At 43.0% G+C, this 26,617-nt stretch overlaps 1 protein-coding gene across 2 annotated transcripts in view; it reads right to left on the reverse strand.

Moving 5' to 3' along the window:
• Positions 1 to 12,647, reverse strand: part of PELI2 (pellino E3 ubiquitin protein ligase family member 2) — a 78,346-nt gene extending 65,699 nt beyond the window's left edge. For both annotated transcript variants that reach the window (XM_053697333.1, XM_053697332.1), the window contains exon 1: positions 12,067 to 12,647. In XM_053697333.1, the coding sequence (XP_053553308.1) occupies positions 12,067 to 12,173 (107 nt within the window). In that variant the 5' untranslated portion in view covers positions 12,174 to 12,647. The remainder of the gene's footprint in view (positions 1 to 12,066) is intronic.
• Positions 12,648 to 26,617: the final 13,970 nt, after the last annotated feature.

Raw genomic sequence — 26,617 nt, forward strand, 5'->3', positions numbered from 1 at the left:
AAGAGATTTTCTTACTGAGAGAACGTCAACAATAAATGCACTGCTCCATATTTGAAGGTTCTATTCTAACAGCACTTTGCCCTGGATGCACTGTGTTAAAGTGAATGTCAATTTTGATGCTAAAGTGCCCGGTTTTTAAAATTTTTATTAAAAACAGGGGCACTTTAATTCATCAAAATTTACATTTCACTCGTTGTGAAGAAAAAAAAAAAAAAAAAAAAAAAAAAAAACACTTACCTTTTAAACTTGACAGCAGCTTCCTCCGGTCGTGTCAAGCCATTTCTGATGTCAGAAATGATGGATAGGTCATCCTCCAATCACGGCTCCCCCCCGGGGGAATCGGTGTGATTCAATGCTGTGATTGGAGGAAGCCGGATTCATCATTTTAGACCCAGGAAGAGGCTTTGCGACGGGTGGAGGAAGCTGGAGCAGCTGTCAAGTTTAAAAGATAAGTTTTTTTTCACAACAGGACTGAAATGTAAATTTTGATGAATTAAAGTGCCCCTGTTTTTAATAGAATTTTTAAAAACCCGGGCACTTAAGCATCAAAATTTACATTCACTTTAAGGAAAAAAGTCTAATGCGGAGCAGTGCTGTAAAGTAAAAGTGCTAACCATTCCTGCATGTGTCCCAATCTTTCTGAGGACATGTACTCTCTCTGTGCAAAGAAAATCACAAAGGGCGCCTCCTCGTGTGATACAGTTTGGACAAATGTAAAAAAAGGTGAATACAGATTTTATACTCACAAGTAAAGCAGCACTCTGTTGTGCTTATAGAGGCAGACTGGGAGTTCACAGTGTCCCAGTTCACTGACCAAGGCAGTGCAACAAATAACTCCAGGGTAGATTTCAATCAAGCTCAGGCTCTCAGCAAAGAGTTAAAATACCATAGTTTAATGGTGCAGTAAAATACAATATAAAATGTCACAAATGTGACCGTAACAATGGATAAACAAGCAACAAGTTTCTCAGATCTCTGTCTGTTTCCTCAGGCTTCTCCTGAGCTTGATTGAAATCTACCCTGGAGTGATTTGTTGCACTGCCTTGGTCAGTGAACTGGGACACTGTGAACTCCCAGTCTGCCTCTATAAGCACAACAGAGTGCTGCTTTACTTGTGATTATAAACCTTTTTTTACATTTGTCCAAACTGTATCACACGAGGAGGCGCCCTTGTCTTTGTGATTTTCTTTGCACAGAGAGAATATTTACCCAGACTGGTTTTGTGACAAGGAGCTGACTTCTGGATCTAAGGGAGAATCTTATATATGTGCTACCCAGGAGGACTAATAAACCTCTGAAGTGCCCTCCTAATCTTGGGACTGTCTGAGCATCAATATCACATACAGATAAGAACTTATTAGAGACTTAAAACAATATATAATAAATAGTATTAAGCTGCATTTTCTGTTTATATTGATCTCATCACATTTGATGAGAGTCCATGTCTCATTTTTTCTGTAATTGTCATTATTATTTTGTCTTTATACATTATTATCTGATCATTTTATATTTTTATGTTTATTGTTTTTACTATACTTCAGTTTTATCCTACAGATTGTTGTAATACATCTATATTTATATTAGGCCTTGGTTGGCCTTTTTTAAAAAATGATATTTTTCTTCTAGCGCCCCCTAGAGTTACGCTTGCATAGTATATAGTATTTCTGAATATACTAAAAAGAAACGGCTATATAAAGCCAAGTGATATATAACCAATATACTGATGCAATATTCAATGGCCAAACGGACCATAACACCTATATGAGCTTGTTGGACATCCCACAGCAAAATCATGGGCATTAATATGGTGCCCCCTTCTTTTGTAGCCATTATAGGCACAAGATGTTGGAGTGTGTCTGTGGGAATTTGTGCCTATTCAGGTAAAAGGGCATTTGTACAGTCAAGTACCTCCACAGCAAACCATGTCACAGATTTACTTGGTACACAGGGGCACAGTCCTGCTGAAAGGCACAAAGTTGATTAAGTTGGAAGTGCCCAATTACCCGTCTTTATATCCTGTAGCATTATTATTAAGTTATTTGCAGAGCGACAACAGATTCTGCAGCGCTAGAAACAAAGCTATGTTATGCAGGGAAGCATTTATAGGGGACAAATGGTTAGTTTGTTGCACGGTTGTAAACCAGGTCTCATGAAGGTGATCTACAAAACAGATGGGCTCTTAGTTTTACAAGCTAAGGGGGCTCAAGAGGAAGAGGTATTACAATTATTATGAGCCGCCTTCGCTGGAACTAAGGGGCCCTGCCCAAACTATTATCCCTCCCCCACCCAACCTTACAGTAGCACTTTGCATTCCAGTAGGTAGTGTTCTTTTGGCATCTAACACAGAAACATTCTTCCATCAGACTGCCAGATAATGAAGTGAGATTCATCACTCCAGAGAACACATTTTCCCCCCTGCACTAGAGTCTAGTGACTGTGCTGTGCGCCCACCTCCAGCCGATGCTTGGCATGGTGCGTGCTGTGCGCCCACCTCCAGCCGATGCTTGGCATGGTGCGTGCTGTGCGCCCACCTCCAGCCGATGCTTGGCATGGTGCGTGCTGTGCGCCCACCTCCAGCCGATGCTTGGCATGGTGCGTGCTGTGCGCCCACCTCCAGCCGATGCTTGGCAAGGTGCGTGCTGTGCGCCCACCTCCAGCCGATGCTTGGCAAGGTGCGTGCTGTGCGCCCACCTCCAGCCGATGCTTGGCAAGGTGCGTGCTGTGCGCCCACCTCCAGCCGATGCTTGGCAAGGTGCGTGCTGTGCGCCCACCTCCAGCCGATGCTTGGCAAGGTGCGTGCTGTGCGCCCACCTCCAGCCGATGCTTGGCATGGTGCGTGCTGTGCGCCCACCTCCAGCCGATGCTTGGCAAGGTGCGTGCTGTGCGCCCACCTCCAGCCGATGCTTGGCATGGTGCGTGCTGTGCGCCCACCTCCAGCCGATGCTTGGCATGGTGCGTGCTGTGCACTGCTGTTGCTCTAGATGATTCTACTACACAATAATAGCACTTAACAGTTGACCAGGGCATTGACTTGAGGGTTTGATAAATGCTAGCTTAAAAGGGGACATAAATACTAAATTTATAGTGCATGACTCAGATAGACCAAGCCATTTTAAACAACTTTTCCAAAATGTACTTCTATTATCCAATTCATTTTGTTCTCTTGGTATCTTTTGTTAAAAAAGTATGCTCAGGAGCAGCAATGCACTACTGGGAGCTAGCTGGTTATTGGTGGCTGCACATAAATTGGCACAATATGTTCAGCTAGCTCCTGGTGGTGCATTGTTGCAACTTCAAAGGATGCCAAGAGAATGAAGCCAATGTAATAACAGAAGTAAATTAGAAAGCTGCATGTTCTAGCATGTTGTTTAATTAAGGAAGATAGAAGTGTAAATGTTTAGTTTCTATTAAACAATGAGACACCGTGTTTAAACTTAAAGGGACACAAAACTGAAACTGTTATGATCTCTGTATCATGAAATATAAACAACCTTTCAAATTAAGTTCAATCTAATTTGCTTCATTCTCTTGGTATCCTTTGTTGAAAAAATACCTAGGTAGGCAAAGGAGCTGTGAGCTAGTTGCTGATTGATAGATGCACATACAGTATATGCCTCGTCATTGACTTGAAGATGTGTTCATCTAGCAACCAGTAGTGTATTGCTGCACATTTAATACAGGATACCAAGTGAATGAAGCAAAAATAATAAAAGTAAATTGGAAAGTGGTTTAAAATTGTAGGCTCTATCCGAATCCTAAAAAAAAATATGGGTTTCAGGTCCCTTTGTGTTTTACTTTTATCTCTCCTGCTAGGAACAATTAGGGAAAGATATAAAAAGATAGACCATAAAAGACTGTGCAAACAACTGAGTGGAAACCATATAATTAAAAGGTCCATTAAATACAATAGAATTGCATAATAAACATATACATAGTAAAAAACAAAAATGAACAGATTATTTCTGACACATTTCTAAATTTCTTCCATTCCCCTGTATCAGCCAATCACAGAATCATATGTATATACTGAACTCTTGCATGTGCTCAGAGGGAGGACATACCACTGTCTGATTTGCTAGGCAGCACTACCACTGTTTGATTTGAATTTAGCCACCAATCAGCAAGCACTACCCAGGAGCTAAACCAAAAATGGGCCAGCTCCTAAGCTTACATTTGTGCTTTTAAAGGGACAGTCTACACCAAAATGTATCTTATTTAAAAAGATAGATAATCCCTTTATTACCCATTCCCCAGTTTTGCATAACCAACACAGTTATATTAATATACTTTTTACCTCTGTGATTACCTTGTATCTAAGCCTTTGCAGACAGCCTCCTTATCTAAGTGCCTTTGACAGACATGCAGTGTAGTCAATCAGTGAAGACTCCTAAATAACTTCACGGGAGTGAGCACAATGTTATCTATATGACACATGTGAACCAGCACAGTCTAACTGTGAAAAACTTTCAAAATGCTCTGAGCTAGGAGGCGGTTTTCAACTGTTTAGAAATCAGTTTGAGCCTAGCTAGGTTTAGCTTTTCAAAAATACCACCAAGGGAACAAAGCAAATTTGATGATAAAAGTAAATAGGAAAGTTGTTTAAAATGGCATGCCCCATCTGAATCATGAAAGTTTAGTTTTGACTTTACTGTCCCTTTAAAATACAGATACCAAGAGAACAAAGAAAAATTGATAATAGGAGTTAATTAGAAAGTTGCTTCAAATGTCATGCTCTATCTGAATCATGATAGAAACATTTTGGGTTTCATATCCCTTTAACTAGCAATGGGATGGCATGTAAGTGGGGGGGGGGGGGGGAGAAAATGTTTCCTCGTCTGTGTGGCCAAAAATCCTAGCACTGGCCCTGGCTGCATGTATAGGATTCTTTACATCAGCTCATGATAAGTGTTCAATTAGTTCATTGCTGCTCTTGGGCTTTAAATAAAAATTCCAAAAGAACCAAACTTGGAAGAAAAAGAAAAAAATTGAGAAATTTGAAATGGTATACTCTATATGAATCATGAGTTTAATTTTTACTTCACTGTCCCTTTAATGCTACAAACCACTTCCTCCACTAGGTGTCACTAGTGAGCAGCAAGAAAACAGAAGACTATAGTATGTCTCCAGCAATTCCTCATGAGTCTCCGTGCCCATAAACAAACATTGACATTATTTTTAATCCATGCATTGTACAGAGACCAATAAACAAAAATTGTTTCTCAAACATCCACGTGCCAGGAACAACACTACCACCATACAGCCCTCCACCCACATCCCAATTGTATTTATATATGTGAGGCTCAGTACATCACCTTGCAGGCCGCGCCTGGGATGTACAACTTGAGGTCTGCCCCAAGACCACAGAAGATGACTATGCTTTATTATGGTCTCCTCACTTCAAGCATATAATGTCAGTGAGGAAGCACAGGTTATTCTACAACTACTGCCACTACTCTAATTAAAGAAGGATTTAGCATCACTGGTGTCACCAAGCTGGTCAGCAGCCGCAGCCCAGGGGTCAGCATAGAGAGCTAAAGAAATAATAACTAAATGTATGAGTATGCTGCATAAAGGATTTTCCCCCATTACATTTGTATTGAGATAAAAGACTCGAGTCTTTTAAAAGTGCATTAGCAACATACAGCATTGTGTCAGCCCTCCTGTGGCTTTGTCATACACACAGCAGAGGTTTAAACACCAACAATACCAGACCCATAGCTCAGAAGTTTGTTTGTTTTAAATTACACAAACTGTCTGAATCAAGTAAGTTTAAGAGTGTGAATTATATATCTATAATTTGTATGCACTCGATTGGCGGAGTGTGTTAAATACAGAGGTGGAAGCACAGTCCATGAATGTCAGTGACAGATAAACAGATCAGAACCATAGGCCCAGCAAGTCTGACCAATATTTCCTAAAAGTATAAACAAATATTTAATGGCAAAAGGTTGTTTCCAAAACATTAAGACATAGAAATAAAAATATATTATTTGATTGGGGGAATGTTACATTATATTATTAAATTATGTAAGGTAAAAAGGGCGAGTTTAATTTCTGCATATTTCAGAATTTATTTTTTTAAACTTTTCATTTGAAAAACTCTGCCATTAAAAAGGGACAGTCAACTCCAACAGGTTTAGTGTTTAAAAAAAGATAGATAATCTCTTTACCCATTATCTAGTTTTGCATAACCAACACCTATATTAAATACACTTTTTACCTCTGATTACCTCGTATCTGAGCATCTTTTGACAGCCCCCTGATCACATGGCTATTTAGTATTGACTTATATTTTAGCCAATTAGTGTTGTGTTAGCCACAACTCCACCGGTGTGAGTACAATGTTATCTATATGGCCCACATGAACTAGCAGTCTCCTGTTGTGAAAAGCATGTGATAAGAGGCTGTTTGTAGAGGTTTAAATGTTATAAAGTAAAATAATATACCAATGTTGGTTGTGTAAAGCTGGGGAATCGGTAGTTAAGGCGTTATCAATCTTTTTAAACAATACATTTTAGTGTTGACTGTCCCTTTAATGCACATTTTTCCCCAATCGAGTTTCCTTGGTTGTTATTGAACAAATGGGTCATCTAATTATCACTTGCACACATTCTACAGGACACCGTTGCAGATACTCACTACCCTCCAGGCTAGAGAGCTATATAAACCAACATCTGGGACTACAACTCCCACAGGCCTACTGAGCATGGCTTTATTCAGCTTCTTGCTTCTACTGAGCATGTTTAAGAAACGAAAAGAGAAAAAAAAAAAAAAGGAAACAAAACAAGCATCATTAACCCCTTCCCGTCCAGAATTATTTGGCTACATTGGAACAAAGATCTGATGTAAAGAAGTAAAAATTGAGATCACGCGAACGTTGATGCGACCGTGTGATTTCAATGATCAGATTGGGTCAGGTGGGAGTGCCTACGATGCTAGGCACGGCCTCCAGACCGCGATCCCATTTAGCAAGCAGCAACGGCTTCAGTACAGTCAAACGGCTAGGACGTTCCATGCGGGAAGGGGTTAACTAGGACAGTCTACTCCAGAATTGTTATTGTTCAAAAAGATAGATAATCCCTTTATTTCGCAATCCCCAGTTTTGCATAACCAATTCTATTATATTAATATACTTTTTACGCCTGTGATTACCTTGTATCTAAGTCTCTCCAGACTGCCCCTTATCTATTTTCTTTTGACAGATTTGCATTTTAGCCAATCAGTACCGACTCAAATAACTCCACAGAAGTTAGCACAATTTTTATCTGTCACACATGAACTAGCGCTGTTTAGCTGTGGAAAAAAAAAAGCTTTCAAAATGCACTGAGATAAGAGGCAGGCTTCATGGGCTTAGAAATTAGCATATGAGCCTACCTAGGTTTAGCTTTCAACTAAGAAGACCAAGAGAACAAAGCAAATTTGATGGTAAAAGTAAATTGTTAAGTTGTTTAAATTTGCATGCCCTATCTGAATCATGAAAGTTTGATTTTGACTAGACTGTCCCTTTAAGCATTTATAGATCAGTAACTGAATGTTTATTGCCTACTAGGCAAGACCAAAGTAAACTATCTGCATGCCAAATATCAAAGACTGACATTTGCTGCAGGTTCAGGTAATCAAACCAGTAGAATATTGCTATAGTTAAGGTATTTTTCACGTAACTGACATCTTTATGAAATTTGCCATAGATAAACTTGTTATTTAGTAAGAACAAGCAGTGGTTGCTATGCTCTGTGAAAAATAAAATAAATGAAGAAAAGTTAAACAGCAGAGGATTGTGGGAAGTGTAGTTCCACATACAGCCAGATTTATCAAAGTCTGGTGGACACCCCTGTCCGCTCTGCATTGTGTTCCCTTATCGTTGCACACTGACATCTCCTGCTTGCACACTAGCAGTAATCTCCCCGGTCGGAAAAGTCCTGGGGGATTGAGAAACGCCACATAACAGGTGGTGAAGTGGGTTCAGAATTAGCAGTCTGATGACTGCTGCGTCTCAACTCTCGACTGCAAGTTAACTCATGTGAGTCTGCAGCCGGAACTTTTGATAGATCTAACCCATTACTGATCTGTATAGTGACTCGTGGAAAGCAACGGGACCCTGCAGCAGTTTCCAACTGAATGTGTGTACACAAGTGGAAATCAGAATATACACAATAAACATGCAATGGCAGAATGTACATAAATGCCACAAAAGGTCCCAGTCAAACAGTCAAAAACTATGAAAAAGTTAAACTCTTCAACCCCCACAGACTATAGCAATAATATATAATAATAAACCCTAGCGTGCAGGGGAAAACATTGTCATCCTACATCACAACAAAGGCGTTGAGGACTGTGTGTCTTCCTTCTGGGAACCCCCTACACTCAAACAGGGAAAGGAGACTGTTCTCATTGCTGGCTCATGCCAAGACAGACAGTGACATTATGTACACGGTAGTGATGTCACAGCATAGAAACATCTGCTAAATATCTCAGCCCCCCACAACCCTTACAGGGACAATTAAAACAGAAGTGGGTTATGGGCTCTAAAGTAGCCCCCCATCCCCAGTGGTAGTTTTCTAGTGGGGCAGGTGATCACCATATTTGAAAGAAATAACCTGAATGCTTGAGGAAAAGTAATTCCTCCTTTTAAAGACGGGAGTCTGTTCTTTAAAATAAGGGGCCCATGCCCCTGTAAGATGCAGGTGATCACCATAAAAACAGTGAAAAACTAGGCAGTACTTAAACTGTTCTTTACCTGGGGGCAGAAACTCTAAAGGAGCCCCTATATCCCAGCGGTTTGTTCTAGAGCACTGGTTTTCAAACCTGTGCTCAGGACTCCCCAACAGGCCATGTTTTCAGGATTACCTTGGATGAGAGCTGGTAAAATAATGTTTACTAATCAGCTGATTGTTTCACTTGCGCTCCAGTTCAGATATCCTCTAAATGTGCCCTGTTATGGAGGCGTGAGGACAGGTTTGAAAACCAGTGCTGTAGAGACACACATGCCTCTTCATTTGATTGAGCTGACACACACATGGCTGTATTCTCCCCACCACACATACTCAAAGGATTGTGCTCCCAGCATCATCATCACCACCACTATATATAGACACAAAAAAGTGCTGTGCTCCCACCACCACCAGGCCTCAAGAATACTCATGAGCCAGGGAGCTCCTTCACTGAAAATGTTGCTCCTTGTTGCTAATAATTTGGACTATTCTACAACATTACCACATACAAATAAGCTTGTCCAGCTCCATTTAAACATGTAACTGGTTCCTCACCTTTCTTGCTGGCTTCTAAAGTTCAATCACATTGATGAAGTTTATCTGTTTATTTAACCAATTTGCTCTGTCTATATGTTTATATACAGTCTCACATACATATAAACACACACAGCAGCCCCCACCCACTCTCCTACACATGCAGAGCCATGCGCCCTACAACACACGTGCATGGAAGTGCCCTCAGATCTGTACGTTCCACATAAATACCTGCACACCGCCAGTCTCACCACCGTAACGGATCAGTCACTTACCCAACACACAGCCAGTCTTACCTCCCTAAGGCAGCACTTACCCTAGTACAGAGCTTGACAAAACCAGGCACCAGGGACCCAGTTTTAGAGTCCCCGATGCAACAATGGGTGCCTTCAGCTGGCTGCTACCTGACACACCTACAAATTAAGTGTGGTGCAGCTAGATCCTTTCTATGTCTTGCAGCTGTGAAAGTTTCTGGCTCCTAAATTTATGGACTGACTGCCAGATTTTGAACAAATTTGTCAAACCCTGCTCTAGTACACAGCCAGTCTCATCTCCCTAAGGCAGAATTTAACCCGGCCTGAGCAAGCACTTGGCCCTGCACACTGCCAGTCTCGCCGCCCGGGCTGAGCAAGCACTTGGCCCTGCACACTGCCAGTCTCGCCTCCCGGGCTGAGCAACCACTTGGCCCTGCACACTGCCAGTCTCGCCTCCCGGGCTGAGCAACCACTTGGCCCTGCACACTGCCAGTCTCGCCTCCCGGGCTGAGCAACCACTTGGCCCTGCACACTGCCAGTCTCGCCTCCCGGGCTGAGCAACCACTTGGCCCTGCACACTGCCAGTCTCGCCTCCCGGGCTGAGCAACCACTTGGCCCTGCACACTGCCAGTCTCGCCTCCCGGGCTGAGCAACCACTTGGCCCTGCACACTGCCAGTCTCGCCTCCCGGGCTGAGCAACCACTTGGCCCTGCACACTGCCAGTCTCGCCTCCCGGGCTGAGCAACCACTTGGCCCTGCACACTGCCAGTCTCGCCTCCCGGGCTGAGCAAGCACTTGGCCCTGCACACTGCCAGTCTCGCCTCCCGGGCTGAGCAAGCACTTGGCCCTGCACACTGCCAGTCTCGCCTCCCGGGCTGAGCAAGCACTTGGCCCTGCACACTGCCAGTCTCGCCTCCCGGGCTGAGCAAGCACTTGGCCCTGCACACTGCCAGTCTCGCCTCCCGGGCTGAGCAAGCACTTGGCCCTGCACACTGCCAGTCTCGCCTCCCGGGCTGAGCAAGCACTTGGCCCTGCACACTGCCAGTCTCGCCTCCCGGGCTGAGCAAGCACTTGGCCCTGCACACTGCCAGTCTCGCCTCCCGGGCTGAGCAAGCACTTGGCCCTGCACACTGCCAGTCTCGCCTCCCGGGCTGAGCAAGCACTTGGCCCTGCACACTGCCAGTCTCGCCTCCCGGGCTGAGCAAGCACTTGGCCCTGCACACTGCCAGTCTCGCCTCCCGGGCTGAGCAAGCACTTGGCCCTGCACACTGCCAGTCTCGCCTCCCGGGCTGAGCAAGCACTTGGCCCTGCACACTGCCAGTCTCGCCTCCCGGGCTGAGCAAGCACTTGGCCCTGCACACTGCCAGTCTCGCCTCCCGGGCTGAGCAAGCACTTGGCCCTGCACACTGCCAGTCTCGCCTCCCGGGCTGAGCAAGCACTTGGCCCTGCACACTGCCAGTCTCGCCTCCCGGGCTGAGCAAGCACTTGGCCCTGCACACTGCCAGTCTCGCCTCCCGGGCTGAGCAAGCACTTGGCCCTGCACACTGCCAGTCTCGCCTCCCGGGCTGAGCAAGCACTTGGCCCTGCACACTGCCAGTCTCGCCTCCCGGGATGAGCAAGCACTTGGCCCTGCACACTGCCAGTCTCGCCTCCCGGGCTGAGCAAGCACTTGGCCCTGCACACTGCCAGTCTCGCCTCCCGGGCTGAGCAAGCACTTGGCCCTGCACACTGCCAGTCTCGCCTCCCGGGCTGAGCAAGCACTTGGCCCTGCACACTGCCAGTCTCGCCTCCCGGGCTGAGCAAGCACTTGGCCCTGCACACTGCCAGTCTCGCCTCCCGGGCTGAGCAAGCACTTGGCCCTGCACACTGCCAGTCTCGCCTCCCGGTCTGAGCAAGCACTTGGCCCTGCACACTGCCAGTCTCGCCTCCCGGTCTGAGCAAGCACTTGGCCCTGCACACTGCCAGGTCTCGCCTCCCGGTCTGAGCAAGCACTTGGCCCTGCACACTGCCAGGTCTCGCCTCCCGGTCTGAGCAAGCACTTGGCCCTGCACACTGCCAGTCTCGCCTCCCGGGATGAGCAAGCACTTGGCCCTGCACACTGCCAGTCTCGCCTCCCGGGATGAGCAAGCACTTGGCCCTGCACACTGCCAGTCTCGCCTCCCGGGCTGAGCAAGCACTTGGCCCTGCACACTGCCAGTCTCACCTTCCGGGCTGAACAAGGGCCTACAAACTTACCCCATCACACTGCCAGCCTCCATAGCCAATTACCCCAGCACACTGCCAGCCTCACCACCATAGCCACTTACCCCAGCACACTGCCAGGCTCACCTCAATAGCCACTTACCCCAGCACACTGCCAGGCTCACCTCAATAGCCACTTACCCCAGCACACTGCCAGCCTCACCTCAATAGCCACTTACCCCAGCACACTGCCAGCCTCACCTTCATAGCCACTTACCCCAGCACACTGCCAGCCTCACCTCAATAGCCACTTACCCCAGCACACTGCCAGCCTCCCTAGCCACTTAACCAAGCACACTGCCAGCCTCACCTCCATAGCCACTTACCCCAGCACCACCAGCTCTCCGTATTTGATGGGCTCCTTGTTAGGTGCGCAGTGCTCCTCCTGACTAGGAGAAAACATGGAGAACAATAATCCCGGCCTGTGACACATATAATCCCGGGAATCCGCTCCTGCCCCGCCGCCGCCCACAGCGCTACTCCATGCGGGCTCATAAAGAGAATGTGACGCAGGGTGTCCGGAGAGGAACACTGCAGGCCGGAGGCAACAAGAAAACGGAGCAGGTCTTATAAGAACCGCAGACTGATCGGACAAGATCCCGGGGGTATCTGAGCAACAAGCAGGTTTCCCAGGTCACAATGCTCCGAGGTGGCGTCACTCCTGTCACCAAGGTCTCGCGCTGCTCCTGTCACGTTGTTACCAACAGGCTGTGAGCTCCGGTCACGTTATTCCCAGGTTATCACGGCCTCTCTCAGCTTCCCGTTACCAGAGCGCCGCACAAACTCCAGTCCGGGTGCCGCCGCCTCTACTCCAGGCTCTGTTTCCCCCCTCACTAAAGCAGCTGAAGCTTAACTGCGAGGCAGCCAAATGACCATCCGCCCGCCTCCTTCTCCTCCCACCGCCAGTCAACGAATGGAGCCCCGCTGCTCTCCAAGTGCCGTGGCAACAGGACACCGGACCGTCCCCCAGTAACAGGGGGAGACCATGCGATAATATCACCTCCAATAACAAACAAGTAACTGCTGGTCGGAGGGCATCCTGTTATGTTGTTTGTTTTCTACACGTGCTTCATATCGTTCTCTAAACACCTCATGAATTCTTACGGTGTTTAAGCCGGGCATGAATTTATTGACTCTCCCCAGCAGACAATCGAGTGGTATCGCCCGCTCTGTTATGTAAACATAGAGTAAAATGGGATGGGAGCTCTTAAAGGCGCCGCACTGTTTTTGTCTGTAGAGTTGGATGCGTTAACCCTGTAGCTGCCACCGGACCGCCCTGCAGTTATAAACGCAGCAATGATTCGTGTGTAGATCTGGGTGACAACAACAGGGCACCTCCCCCTCCCTCATGACAGAAATATTATTAATACTTTATTATAGAAAGTGGTTTACATTCCTAGCACTGCCAATGTCACCTCAATACTCAACAAATGTTGTTTGTGACGAACCCCCCGCCTTGCTAGAAAAGATCTCATTTAGTAAGACTGTATATATTTTTGTTTTATTTAATATTTTTTAAATCTGGTCACCAGACCCATTAGCATCTGTAGAATTGTTTTCTGGTAGAAGGGGGCAAAATAAAATATCCCCAACATAATAATTTCTACGTAAGTGCTGCACAGCATTGTAAAGACTCGTGGGGGTTTATGACTATGGTGAGACAAGGAAATGGGATGGGGTAACCCATAGTTGCTAACACAGTCCCTGGATTTTGTTGTATGTCCCTGGATTTTTTTTTGTCCCTGGAAATGTCCCTGAAAATCTCCTTTGCACAACATTTGTTGTTTGTTTGTATGTATATATATATATATATATATATATACACACACTACACACACACATACATATATACAGATAGATAGATGATAAATAGATATAGTTTATTATTTAAATATAATTAATTCCTAATAGAATATTATTACTATTGATTGGGTTCACATATTATTTGTCTTTCTAATTTTGATGCTGCATACCTCCCAACATTTCAAAATTCAAAAGAGGGACACCCCCCCCCCCCCCCCGCAAAAAATTGAAATGTGGTGGGCGGGGCTTAAAAAATCATAAGACCAAAGTAATAAAAATAAAATTCTAAATAAAGTCATATATTAATACACTTAGGCAGCAAATCAAACACAAGCTCAAACCACTGGTATAGCTATGTGAGCTCTGTATTTAATTAACCTTTGCAGAGCCAGAGACATTGCTAACTATTTTTATCTTAATTGCACATTTATTAATAAATTCTTTAAAACTACTCTCTGCATTCCCCATTAATATTCTAGATTCTGGCCTTTAAAGTCAGCAAAAATGCACAGTAGCACGCTACATAGCATACACTTACACATGCAGATACACACACACTACATAGCATACACTTACACATGCAGATACACACACACTACATAGCATACACTTACACATGCAGATACACACTACATAGCATACACTTATACATGCAGACACACACACACTACATAGCATACACTTACACATGCAGACACACACACACACACTACATAGCATACACTTACACATGCAGATACACACACACTACATAGCATACACTTATACATGCAGATACACACACACTACATAGCATACACTTATACATGCAGATACACACACTACATAGCATACACTTACACATGCAGATACACACACACAGTTATGGATACAGATAGACACACACTACATCATATATGGGTATCTGTAATTCATTGTATGGGGTCCTGGGGTTGGCAAGCACATTAGCTGGCAGTCTGCGGCTGCCACTGTTCGTTACCCTGGTATTAGCACTGCTCATTGTATAAAACTGAAGGCATGCTAGTATTATCACCAGGGGTTAGATATCATCATTACCAGAGGTAGGTTAGAGGGGTCACCATTACCCGTGGTCAGAGTGTATACAGCCTTCTTACTCCTGCTTAACCCACACACCATTACTTTTCTACAGGGAATATAACAGTTATCTAACCCTGTGAGAGCAAAGCCAGCTGCTTCTGAGTATGGGCCCAATAGAATTTAAAAAAAAAAAAAAAAAAATTTTAAATGCCTGGGGCAAATCGGGACAGATGGCTAGCAACTCGGGACAGAGGGACAGACTTCTAAAATCGGGACTGTCCCGCGAAAATCGGGACAGTTGGGGGGTATGATGCTGTGTTGTAAAAATAAACATATGCACAGAATGTGTTACAGAGACTGGGTAGGTGTAAGAGCTTGGTGCTGTAATCTGTATAATAAACTATGGATAAGTCTAAATTATACTATTACTTTCAAATGGGTGTGTTTTGATTGCAGAACTGAGTGGGCGGAGCAGTTGAACAGTAGGTCGGTCGTCAATACTCCAGTAACCCGCTGCTTGCTCTGCTGCAAAGTGTCCCTGGAATTTTTTTTTTAAATGTTGGCAACTATGGGTTACCTACCTCCACTCATGTCCCCAGCCCTGTGAGTGAAAACAATCACTGGTTTGGCCCTTATTGCAGAAGCAGACATCCCAACCTGTAAAAACTAATTTCCGGGAGGTGGGTTCACCCGCTACTGTGCTGCCCCCCCAGTTATATATTGGACACCTTGAAACCCTAAATAAGATAGGGACTTATCATTAAAGTAGCTTCCCACTAAAGTCATATTAAAAAAAACAGTAGTTTCATTGCACAACCACATACAACAAACCTATTTTTCAGTGATCGTACGCTTGTTGAATGCTTAAATATTTTAGAATACAAAGTTTAATTACGTGCAGTAAATAAGGAAGTATTTTTGTTTTTATTTTATTAAAATCAGTGGGGGGCTTTTTTGTTACTGATGCATGCTTTGAGGGTTCTATAACGTCCCAGCAACTAAAGGCATTCCTTAAAGAAACACTTTTCCGGATTTGGGCCACATTGGATCATGGTACTTGGAGTTTCAGGGAGATTGCTTGCATTCCATTTGTTGGCATCAGGGAGCCGCTATTACAATCAGGGAGACTCCCTGAACTTCAGGGAGACTTGGGATGTCTGCAGAAGGTTGGACTGGAGGACCCCAGATATCTTCTCAGTCCTACACTACCCCTCATTAGAGCAAATAGAGAGCAATAACCTATAAGATGGCTGTATAAAAACCACTTGCCAGTCAGGTCACACCAACTGCAATAATATTAATTCATAGTTGTAAATCAGCACTAACTTCTGTAGTGCTGGGTAAATGAGTAGCATTATGCAATGTCCCTGGTTTTAAACACACTAAGCAAACAAATCAGGGTTACCTAAACATTTTGCAGCCACCATATTTTCATGGCCGCAATGTGACCGCAGGAATGCTGTAGGTGAAGGAATATCACATGCTAGGGGGGGATGTAGGGTTGCCACCTTTAGTTCAGGCCAAACCCAAACACTCTTGGGCCGTGCACAGCGCAACAAACATGTTTTTGCATAGCACACACTATGTATAATAGCACATAAAAACAAACTTGCACATAGATATTTACACACACTAACATCCACTCACACACACACATACTTGTGATGAGAGTGGGAAGTGATGTCACCGGATGGGGGCGGAGCTTAGGTCCGTTTGTCTATGTCGCAGTTACTAAGTGAGATCAATACTACCAGATGTATGTTTCCATGCTCTGCAATAAAATAGTGTTGTACCCTCTTTGCTGTGTCCTGCATCTCATCACATGGTGTCAGAAGTTCTGGCCTGCGCTTCTGTTTCCTGATTGATGACAATGTTGAAGTTTACCCCACCTGAGCCTTTTGATTTTTCTCAGCCTGCAGCTTGGCCCACATGGCGTCAGCGGTTTCAGCGCTTCAGGATTGCTTCCAAGCTGGACAAGGAAAGCGGGGAAGTACAAGCTAATGCTCTTTTATACTTTATGGGGAAAGATGTGGAGCCAGTGTTCAATGCCTTTACTTTCCAAGAAGGGGAAGAATTTGACTTTGAAATAGTTATGAATAAACTCAGTGCCCACTTTGTGTCCAAAAGAAATGTGATTCATGAGAGGGCTTGTTTTCACAAACGTGCTCAGCGTGTGGGAGAATCTGTGGAGTCATTTGTGCGCAGCCTGTATGAACTAGCTGAATTCTGTGAGTTTGGTGTTGCTAAAGTGGAGCAAATCAGAGACAGAATAGTCATAGGAATTGCAGATGCTGAAGTCTCACTGAAGCTACAGTTAGAGTCTGATTTAACATTAGATGGGGCTATTAGGATGGCCCGCCAGAGTGTACTGGTGAAAAAGCAAAGTGCTGATCTGAGGTCTGAGAGTATTGTGGATGAAGTGCAGCAGTTCAGGAGAGCTGCTAGTGAAAGGCACAGTGTGAGCGGTAGACCTAGGGCAACAGATAGGCCCAGAAGCGGATGGGCGCAGCATGCCCGATGCACACGGTGCAACCGTGCCCATGATCAGAGTGTCATATGCCCTGCTAAAGACAAAAGATGTAGAAAATGTAACAGAATGGACCATTTTGAACTGATGTGTAAAACTGAATATATTAAGGAGATGCAGGTGGATAGCGACCAGGAGGGTTAAGAAGTGTCCTTTGTAGGGTCTGTTGTTGAACGGCCGGGTTCAGAAGAAGATTGGAGGGTTACTCTTACTGTAATGGGAGCCAAAGTTGCCTTTAAGATTGACACAGGAGCAGACATCACTAATGTCCCTTGCAGCATTCATAAAACTGCCTCGACAGCCCCAGCTGGCAAAGGTTATAACAAAAGTCCATAGTCCTGGTGGCCGCATTGATTGTGCGGGGAAATTTCTTGCCAGCTGCGAGTACAAGCAAAGGAAATTCACCATGTGGGTGCATGTGATTAGAGGTCAGTGTGTTAACAATTTATTGAGCAGAAAAGCAGCCTGTGGCTTGGGCCTAGTAGCCAGAGTGAATGAGATCTCAGAAGATATGTTTGGTAAATTGGGCCTACTGAATTGCAACCCAGTCCGTATATCACTTAAAGGTGACGCAGTCCCATATAGCATTACCACTCCCTGTAGAATTCCGTTCCCGCTCATGCCTCAAGTGGAGAAGGAGCTTCTGCGTATGAAGAATATGGGGGTTATTGAAGAGGTTGTTGAAGCAACTGACTGGTGTGCCCCCATTGTGCCTGTTGCGAAGAAAAATGGGAAGGTAAGCATCTGCGTAGACTTGAAAAGGCTGAATGAGGTGGTGAAGAGAGAGAGATATGTGCTGCCGATACTTTAAGACATAGCTCCGAAATTGGCTGGGGCGAAGTTCTTCTCTACATTGGATGCTTCTAGCGACTTCTGGCAGATACCTCTAGATCCAAAGTGCCGCAAACTGACTACCTTCATTACACCAGTAGGTCGGTTTTACTTCTGCAGACTTCCCTTCGGGATATCCTCTGCTCCGGAAATCTTTCAAAGAGAAATGAGTTCTCTCCTAAGAGACCACGTGGGCATGGCTGTCGTCATGGACGACATCTTGTTGTATGGGTCTACATTGGAGGAACATGATCAGCGACTGAACTGTGTGCTGCAGACTATTAGAGAGTCTGGGCTGAAGTTAAATAAAGAGAAATGCCATTTTAGGAAAGCTGAGTTATGTTACTTTGGGCATATCATCAATGGGGATGGCATCAAGCCAGACCCTGAGAAAATTTGTGCTATTGAACAGATGAAACGTCCTTCTGATGTACATGAGCTGAGACAAATATTGGGCCTTGTAAATTATGTGGGCAGGTTCCTCCCAGATTTATCCACTATACTACACCCTATCACAGAGTTGCTAAAGAAAGATGTTGCCTGGGTCCGGGGACCTTCACAGGAAGAATCTTTTATGCAGATAAAGTCCCTGATGAGGTCTACCCCAGTGTTGGGGTTCTACGACCCTTCCAAAAAGACTGTGGTTAGTGCTGATGCGAGCAGTTATGGGTTAGGGGCCGCCCTCCTGCAGTTGAATGAGAACAAACTACAGCTTATCGCCTACTGTTCCCGTACACTGACGGCTGGCGAGTCGAAATACGCCCCAAATTGAGAGTGTGTCTGGCTGCAGTTTGGGCCTGTGAGCACTTTCAGCTTTACCTAGTGGGTTTAGAGAAATTTTGTCTGGAGACTGACTATAAACCGCTAGTCCCTCTAATCAACTCCTATGATATTGACAAAACACCCCTAAGATGCCAGAGACTTCTAATGAGGCTGCTTAGGTTCAACGTTCAGGCAGTACATGTCCCGAGGAAACAACTGGTGGTGGCAGATGCACTTTCCAGGCTCCCGCTAGCTGCTGCTGAAGAATCTTCAACGGAATCAGATGTGAAAGTGTATGTAGATTCAGTTCTGGCCTCCAAATCCATCTCTTTAGGGAAGCTAGAACAAATAAGAAAAGAGACATATTTAGATACAGACCTTCAAGAAGTTATAAAGTACATAAAAGAAGGTTGGCCTGAGAGTCGGGCAACCTGGATGTCTTTTTTACCAGTCAGAAAGGTCGCAGCTCACGGAGCTGGATTGGTTGGTATTGTTCCAGGACCGCATTGTTAAACAGGATTTATGATGGCCACTTAAGCATTACAAAGTTCAGAGAAAGGGCAGCTACGGCAGTATGGTGGCCTGGGATCAGTTCTGATATTGCAAGCCATGTGTCTAAATGTGCCTTTTGCCGGGAACGCCGGCCTACTCAGAGAAGGGAGCCCTTGATTTCTATGCCACTGCCTGCAGGCCCATGGCAGAAAATAGCTGCTGACCTGTGTGAACTGCACGGGAAAAAGTACATAGTCATGATCGACTACTATTCCAGGTATTTGGAAATTGCACCTTTGAATGAAATCACAAGTCAAGCCGTTATCACTCGTCTCAAGAGCTTGTTAGTCCGGTGGGGCATACCAATGGAGTTGGTGAGTGATAATAGAATGCAGTTCGCTTCCACAGAATTCAGTTCTTTCAGCAGAGAATATGATTTTGTACATTCTACGCCAAGTCCACATTACCCACAGGCCAATGGAATGGCTGAAAGGGCAGTTCAAACAACAAAGTTCATTTTGAAGCAATCTGAGCCGTACCTGGCCCTCTTGTCCTATAGGGCGACTCCCATTCAAGCCACGGGTTTAGCCCGGCACAGCTGATGCTAGGACGCCAGATTCGCACCACCTTACCCTCTGTGGGTGTCTTCTAGCCAACTAGCTCTATTCCTCAGGACGAAGTCCTTAGGAGGGATGAAGAGGCAAAAAGGGGCTATCAATTCTTCTACGACAGGAGACATTCTGTGAGGCCTTTGCAGGAGCTGAATGCGGGGCAAAGTGTCAGAATTAAACTGGATGATGAGAAGAAATGGAAGACGCTCTCCAGAACCAAGGTCTTATGTAGTCCTTACTGATGGAGGGACAGTTACACGTTAAAATCGAAAACATCTTTAGTCTGTACCTGAGAGTTTGGAACTGGATGCCTCAGTACCACCGCCGGTGGAATCCTCTGCTTTAAGAGGGGTGCCTTCCCCTCAGCAAGATCACAGCGGGGATATGTCTTTGCCTCCAGCAGACTCTCAATCACCTTCTTCTGTATCAGAGGACAGTTCATGTAGAGTTACATCAAGCGGAAGAGTGGTGAAACTTTTGGCCCGATATCGGGATTAACATTAGTTAGAGCAGTGACCGGAAGTATGGGCAGAATAATCCCATGGTCACTGTCGACTAGGGTAGTCTACCCCGATGTTCAAGTCAGGATGTAATTCATGTTGTTTATACAGATATTCTCTTTAACTTGTTATTTGTTATATACTATTTAAAACTGTTGTATGCTTCTTGTATACCTTGTTATTTGTTGTATTCAAATGAAAAAAAAATGTATGCCTTGTCCTTTGAAAAGGGGGAAGATGTGATGAGAGTGGGAAGTGACGTCACCAGATGGGGGCGGAGCTTAGGTCCATTTGTCTATGTCGCAGTTACTAAGTGAGATCAATACTACCAGATGTATGTTTCCATGCTCTGCAATAAAATAGTGTTGTACCCTCTTTGCTGTGTCCTGCATCTCATGACAATACTCTTTCCCTTTCATCCCCCAACTGTCCCAATTTTCGTGGGACAGTCCGATTTTAGGGGTCTGTCCCGGGTTGCTAGCCATCTGTCCCGCATTGCCCCATTATTTTTTTTAAATTCTATTGGGCACATATTTAGAAGCAGCTGGCTTTTCTCTCCCAGGGTTATATACCTATTATATTCTTTGTGGAAAATTAATGGTGTGTGGGTTAAAGGGACAGTCTAGTCCAAAATAAACTTTCATGATTCAGATAGAGAACGTCATTTTAAACAATTTTCCAATTTACTTTGATTGCCAATTTTGCTTTGTTCTCTTGGTATTCTTAGTTGAAAGCTAAACCTAGGAGGTTCATATGCAAATTTCTAAGCCCTTGAAGGCCGCCTCTTCTCTCAGGGCATTTTGACAGTTTTTCACCACTAGAGGGTGTTAGTTCATGTGTGTCATATAGATAACACTGTGCTCAAGCAATTGGAGTTACCTAGGTGTCAGCACTGATTCAGCCAAATACTCTCTTTTGAAGAGATTGTTTGTTGCAGGAGCACACAGTGAGCCAGCTCTGATAGACTAAAATGGATGTCTGTCAAAAGCACTGAGATAAGGGGGCAGTTTGCAGAGGCTTAGATACAAGGTTATCACAGAGGTAAAACATGTATTTATATAACTGTGTTGGTTATGCAAAACTAGGGAATGGGTAATAAAGGGATTATCTATCTTTTTAAACAACAAAAATTCTGGTGTAGACTGTCCCTTTAAGCAGGAGTAGGAAGGCTGTATACCCTCTGACCTCAGGTAATAGTGACCTCTCTAACCTACCTCTGGTAGTGATGACGTCTAACCCCTGGTGGTAATACTATCATGCCTTCAGTTTTATACGATGAGCAGTGCTAACACCAGGGTAACGAACAGTGGCAGCCTCACACTGCCAGCTAATGTGCTTGCCAACCCCAGGACCCCATACAATGAGTTACAGATACCCATATATGATTTAGTGTGTGTCTATCTGTATCTATAAGTGTGTATGTGTGTGTATCTGCATGTATAAGTGTATGCTATGTAGTGTGTGTATCTGCATGTATAAATGTAAGCTATGAAATGTATAAGTGTTTGCTATGTAGTGTGTGTTTCTGTATGTGTAAGTGTATGCTATGTATTGTGTGTGTGTATCTGCATGTATAAGTGTATGATATGTAGTGTGTGTCTGCATGTTGTTTAAGTGTATGCTATGTAGTGTGTATCTGCATGTATAAGTGTATGCTATGTAGTGTGTGTGCCTGAATGTATAAATGTAAGCTATGAAGTTTGTGTATCTGCATGAATAAGTGTTTGCTATGTAGTGTGTGTGTTTCTGCATGTATAAGTGTATGATATGTAGTATGTGTCTGCATGTGTAAGTGTATGCTATGTAGTGTGTCTGCATGTGTAAGTGTATGCTATGTAGTGTGTGTGTATCTGCATGTGTAAGTGTATGCTATGTAGTGTGTGTGTGGATCTGCATGTGTAAGTGTATGCTATGTAGTGTGTGTGTATCTGCATGTGTAAGTGTATGCTATGTAGTGTGTGTATCTGCATGTATAAGTGTATGCTATGTAGTGTGTGTCTGCATGTGTAAGTGTATGCTATGTAGTGTTTGTGCATCTGCATGTGTAAGTGTATGCTATGTAGTGTGTGTGTGTATCTGCATTTGTAAGTGTATGCTATGTAGTGTGTGTGTGTATCTGCATGTGTAAGTGTATGCTATGTAGTGTCTGTGTATCTGCATGTGTAAGTGTATGCTATGTAGTGTGTGTGTGTGTATGTACATATGTAAGTGTATGCTATGTAGTGTGTGTGTATCTGCATGTGTAAGTGTATGCTATGTAGTGTGTTACTGTGCATTTTTGCTAACTTTAAAGGCCAGAATCTAGAATATAAATGGGGAATGCAGAGAGCAGTTTTAAAGAATCTATTATTAAATGTCCAATTAAGATAAAAATATTTAGCACTGTCTCTGCAAAGGTTAATTAAATACAGAGCTCACATAGCTATACCAGTGGTTTGAGCTTGTGTTTGATTTGCTGCTTAAGAGTATTAAAAGATATGACTTTATTTAGAATTTTATTTATATTACTTTGGTCTTATGATTTTTTTTAAGTCCCGCCCCTGCTCCTGCCCACCACATTTAAATTTTTTGCCGCGGAGGGGGGGGGGGGTTGACCCTCTTTTGAATTTTGAAATGTTGGGAGGTATTCATACCCAAAGACACTCACACACACACAGACACTAATGCTATTACAAACAAACATACACACACTCTCTCACACACAAATACACTCACTCTTTCATACACAGAAATACACTGACAAAGACAAACCTCATAGGTCTCTGTTAGAACTACTCCATTCTGCCGTTGTTTTTCTTTTTTTCAATAAAACTCTCTTTATAGACGCTGGCATTTGAATTTCATATCATTTTCATATAACAAAATATTCCCTTTTTTTTTTGTTCAAGTATTTAAAAATGTAAAAAACTTTCTTAGCTCGCTGGCCATACAAAAACTGGTGGAGGGCCATAGTTTGCCTACCCCATGGCTACTATAATATTATTAATAAACTTGTTAATGTTCCTTTACTATTCCTCAATATCCTTTTCCACTTTCCAGTCTCTAACATAACGTTTTTGAAAGCACACATTTGTAAATGCACTAAAATTACTCAGCTGTCAATAAACTTTGTTTGTTTTTTTAAACATTCTTTATCTCCAACTTCTTTTAACCAACACTTTACTTTAAGGGGACAGTCTTGAAAATTGTTATTATTTAAAAAGATAGATAATCCCTTTGTTACCCATTTTTCCATAACCAACACGGTTATATTAATATACTTTTCACCTCTGTGATTACCTTGTATCTAAGCTTCTGCAGGCTGCCGCTTGTCTCAGTTCTTTTTACAAACTTGCATTTTAGCCAATCGGGGCTGACTCTTGTATCAAAGAAACAGACTTTACAATTGAGTGTAATCAACTTCAAATCAGATTATAACCTCACTACTGCAAAAGAAAAAAATGCTTGGTTATAGCCTTAAAGGGCCATGAAACTCAAAATATTTATTTCATGATTAAGATAGAGAATGCACTTTTAAACACCATTCCAATTTACTTCTATTATCTAATTTGCTTCATTCTTCAGATATAATTTGTGAAAAAAATAGCAATGCACATGGTGAGCCAATCACACAAGGCATTTATGTGCAGCCACCAATCAGCAGCCACTGAGCTTATTTAGATATGATTTTAAACAAAGGATATCAAGACAGTGAAGTTAGAAAAAATAAGTAAATTGGAAAGATTTTTAAAATTGCATGCTCTTTCTAAATGATAAAAGAAAAAATGTGGGTTTCATGTCCCTTTAACTTCGTACCCACACATAACTTTAACCTGTTTCAGACATTAGTTAATGTCAATAGACTGATTAGACAACTATCCCTAAAACATTTTTATTTTGATAATAATCCTGAGGCTACGATAGAGAATCCTAATGGTAATAGGAAATATCAACACATAGACAATGTATTTCATTTTAATGAGTTGTGTACAGAACAGACTTTGTATTAATTATTACAATCCTCTGGTATTGATATTGATGAGGTCATTCAACATGTTGGTTAAGGTTTTCAACCAAAGTCTGTTTTTTACCCTATTCATGTAAGAGGCAACATTGTAGAAACATTCCAAAGGAGAGTAGAGCAAGATTTGGTGGCCCTTTCCAGGAGACCACACTGTTCCCTTTATAACCTATCACTTGCCGAAAGACATGCAATAAGAAATGTGAGAGATAACAAATAATTGGTAATCAAGATGACAGATAAGGGGGACCATGTGGTTGTCTGGAACAGGAAAGATTATGTGACGAAGGTATTACAACTAGAGGATGCATCTAGTTATTAAAGGCTAAGAGGTAATCCAGTATTTTTATTTCAAAGGCAACTTAAATCTCTACTAGATGATGGTTTGCATGCAGGGTTTATCAATCAGAGTAACTTGATTTTTTGTTTGTGAACAAACCAGTAGAGCCTATTTTTCACATATTCTCAAGGTACACAAGTCTCTAACTCTAGTTGAAGAGAGACCAATTGTCTCTGGCATAGGTTCCTTGTGTGAGCATTTTGTCACAATGGCTAGACAACATTTTACAACCGTTAGTTTAGTCTTTACGGAGTCATTTGAGGGATACACAACATCTACTGTCCTTGTTAGATGAATTTCATTGGGAGAAAGATAATTCCTAGCTTACAATCAATGTTGTTTCAGTTTCACTTTACTCAAGTATACACCATACTTTTGGTCTTCAATCGCTTAAAGGGACAGTTCACCCAAAAAACAAACTAATTTTATAAGAAAGATGTTCAGTTTTTACATAAACTAGTCTTAAATAGCCTAAACACTAATTTTATGGTATGTCTAAATGAGTTTTTGAAGTCTAAATTTTTTTAATCCCTTATCTCTATCCCGAAGGAAAAGGTTTATACGTACGTTTAGCGCTGCTTAGGTCTGTCAGTGCACTGCGCATGCGCCAGCCCTCTAATGACACGGATCCGTCTCAGAGAATGTGCATCCGTGATCATCACTGCATAGTTTAGTTGTCTCATTGATGGTGCACATTAACCATGCAATTGTGAGGAATTTATAGGGTTCCTGTTTTAATAAATTTAGAATCTGTGGTAATTTTGGCGTGGCATGTATTGTATCCATATAGATCGTATTCTGCAATAGCTCCATTGCTCCCCCTGCTTCTTTCTTGCTATAGCTTTTTCAAGGGCTGATTAGATATTCTTAGCCATAGCCATAAAAAAAAAAAAAATATTACATTATTTATGTTTATTCATCTACTTTTATTGTTAATACAATGTTATTGCTGCTAAGTAACCCCCTCTCCTGAGTGAACTGGCCCTTTAAGTATTTTCTACAGAATTATACTAATTACAGTAGCAAATTTCAGAATTTTGTTATTTCTGTTGCTGAGTTTCTTTTGCGACATCATTTTTTCATTTTTGAGGATCATTATTATCTCCAAAATGTGGGACAGCCATGGGGGCTAAGTTTGCCCCTCCTACGCAAACCTATTTCTGGGTTGGTGGGAGGGGTCCCCCCTTTTTTGGTGATACTAATCCCTTCAGAAATCATATTGCTTTTTATAAGCGTTATATCGATGATTTAATTTTTATTTGGAAGGGGGATTCTTCCCAAATAAATTTATTTTTGAACTATATCAATCAGAATGAAATGAGTATTTTATTTACTATGGAACACCATTGCTCCACTATCAATTATTTAGAAATTACTCATAGCACCAGATCAGGAAGGAAAAGTTGCAACTACTCTGTACAGAAAACCCATTACTGGCAATACAATCTTGCATGGGAAGAGTTGTCATCCCCCTCATGTCCCATATTCTATTGCCAGGGACAATTGACCATAATTTGGCGCAACTGTACAGATGAATTGGAATATGAAAAACAAAGTTATTTTTGATAGGGAGACTTAAAATGAGAGGATATTTTGATTATGATATTAATAGGGCAAAAAAGGAGGTAGATATACTTGATAGAAAGTATTTGTTACAGAACAAGAAGCCGTTTGGTATTGGTCATTTGAATGATATTACAATTGTAATGGAGTTTTCAACCGAATATGACCAAATCTGTAAAATTGTTAAAAAACATTTTGCTTTACTATCAGCGGATAATCAATTAAAGCATGTAGTCCAGAATGGTTGCAAATTTACATATAGGAGTGGCGCAACACTTGGTAACATTTTATCCCCTAGCAAGTTGAAAGATTTAAAAAAAGAACATAGTTCATGGCTCACATGCAGGGGAATGTACAAGTATCACCATTCTTTGTGTATCTCATGTTCACATATTGAGTTGGGGAATCAG

This window comes from Bombina bombina, chromosome 1 (assembly GCF_027579735.1).
Source record: "Bombina bombina isolate aBomBom1 chromosome 1, aBomBom1.pri, whole genome shotgun sequence".
Classification (NCBI taxonomy): domain Eukaryota; kingdom Metazoa; phylum Chordata; class Amphibia; order Anura; family Bombinatoridae; genus Bombina; species Bombina bombina.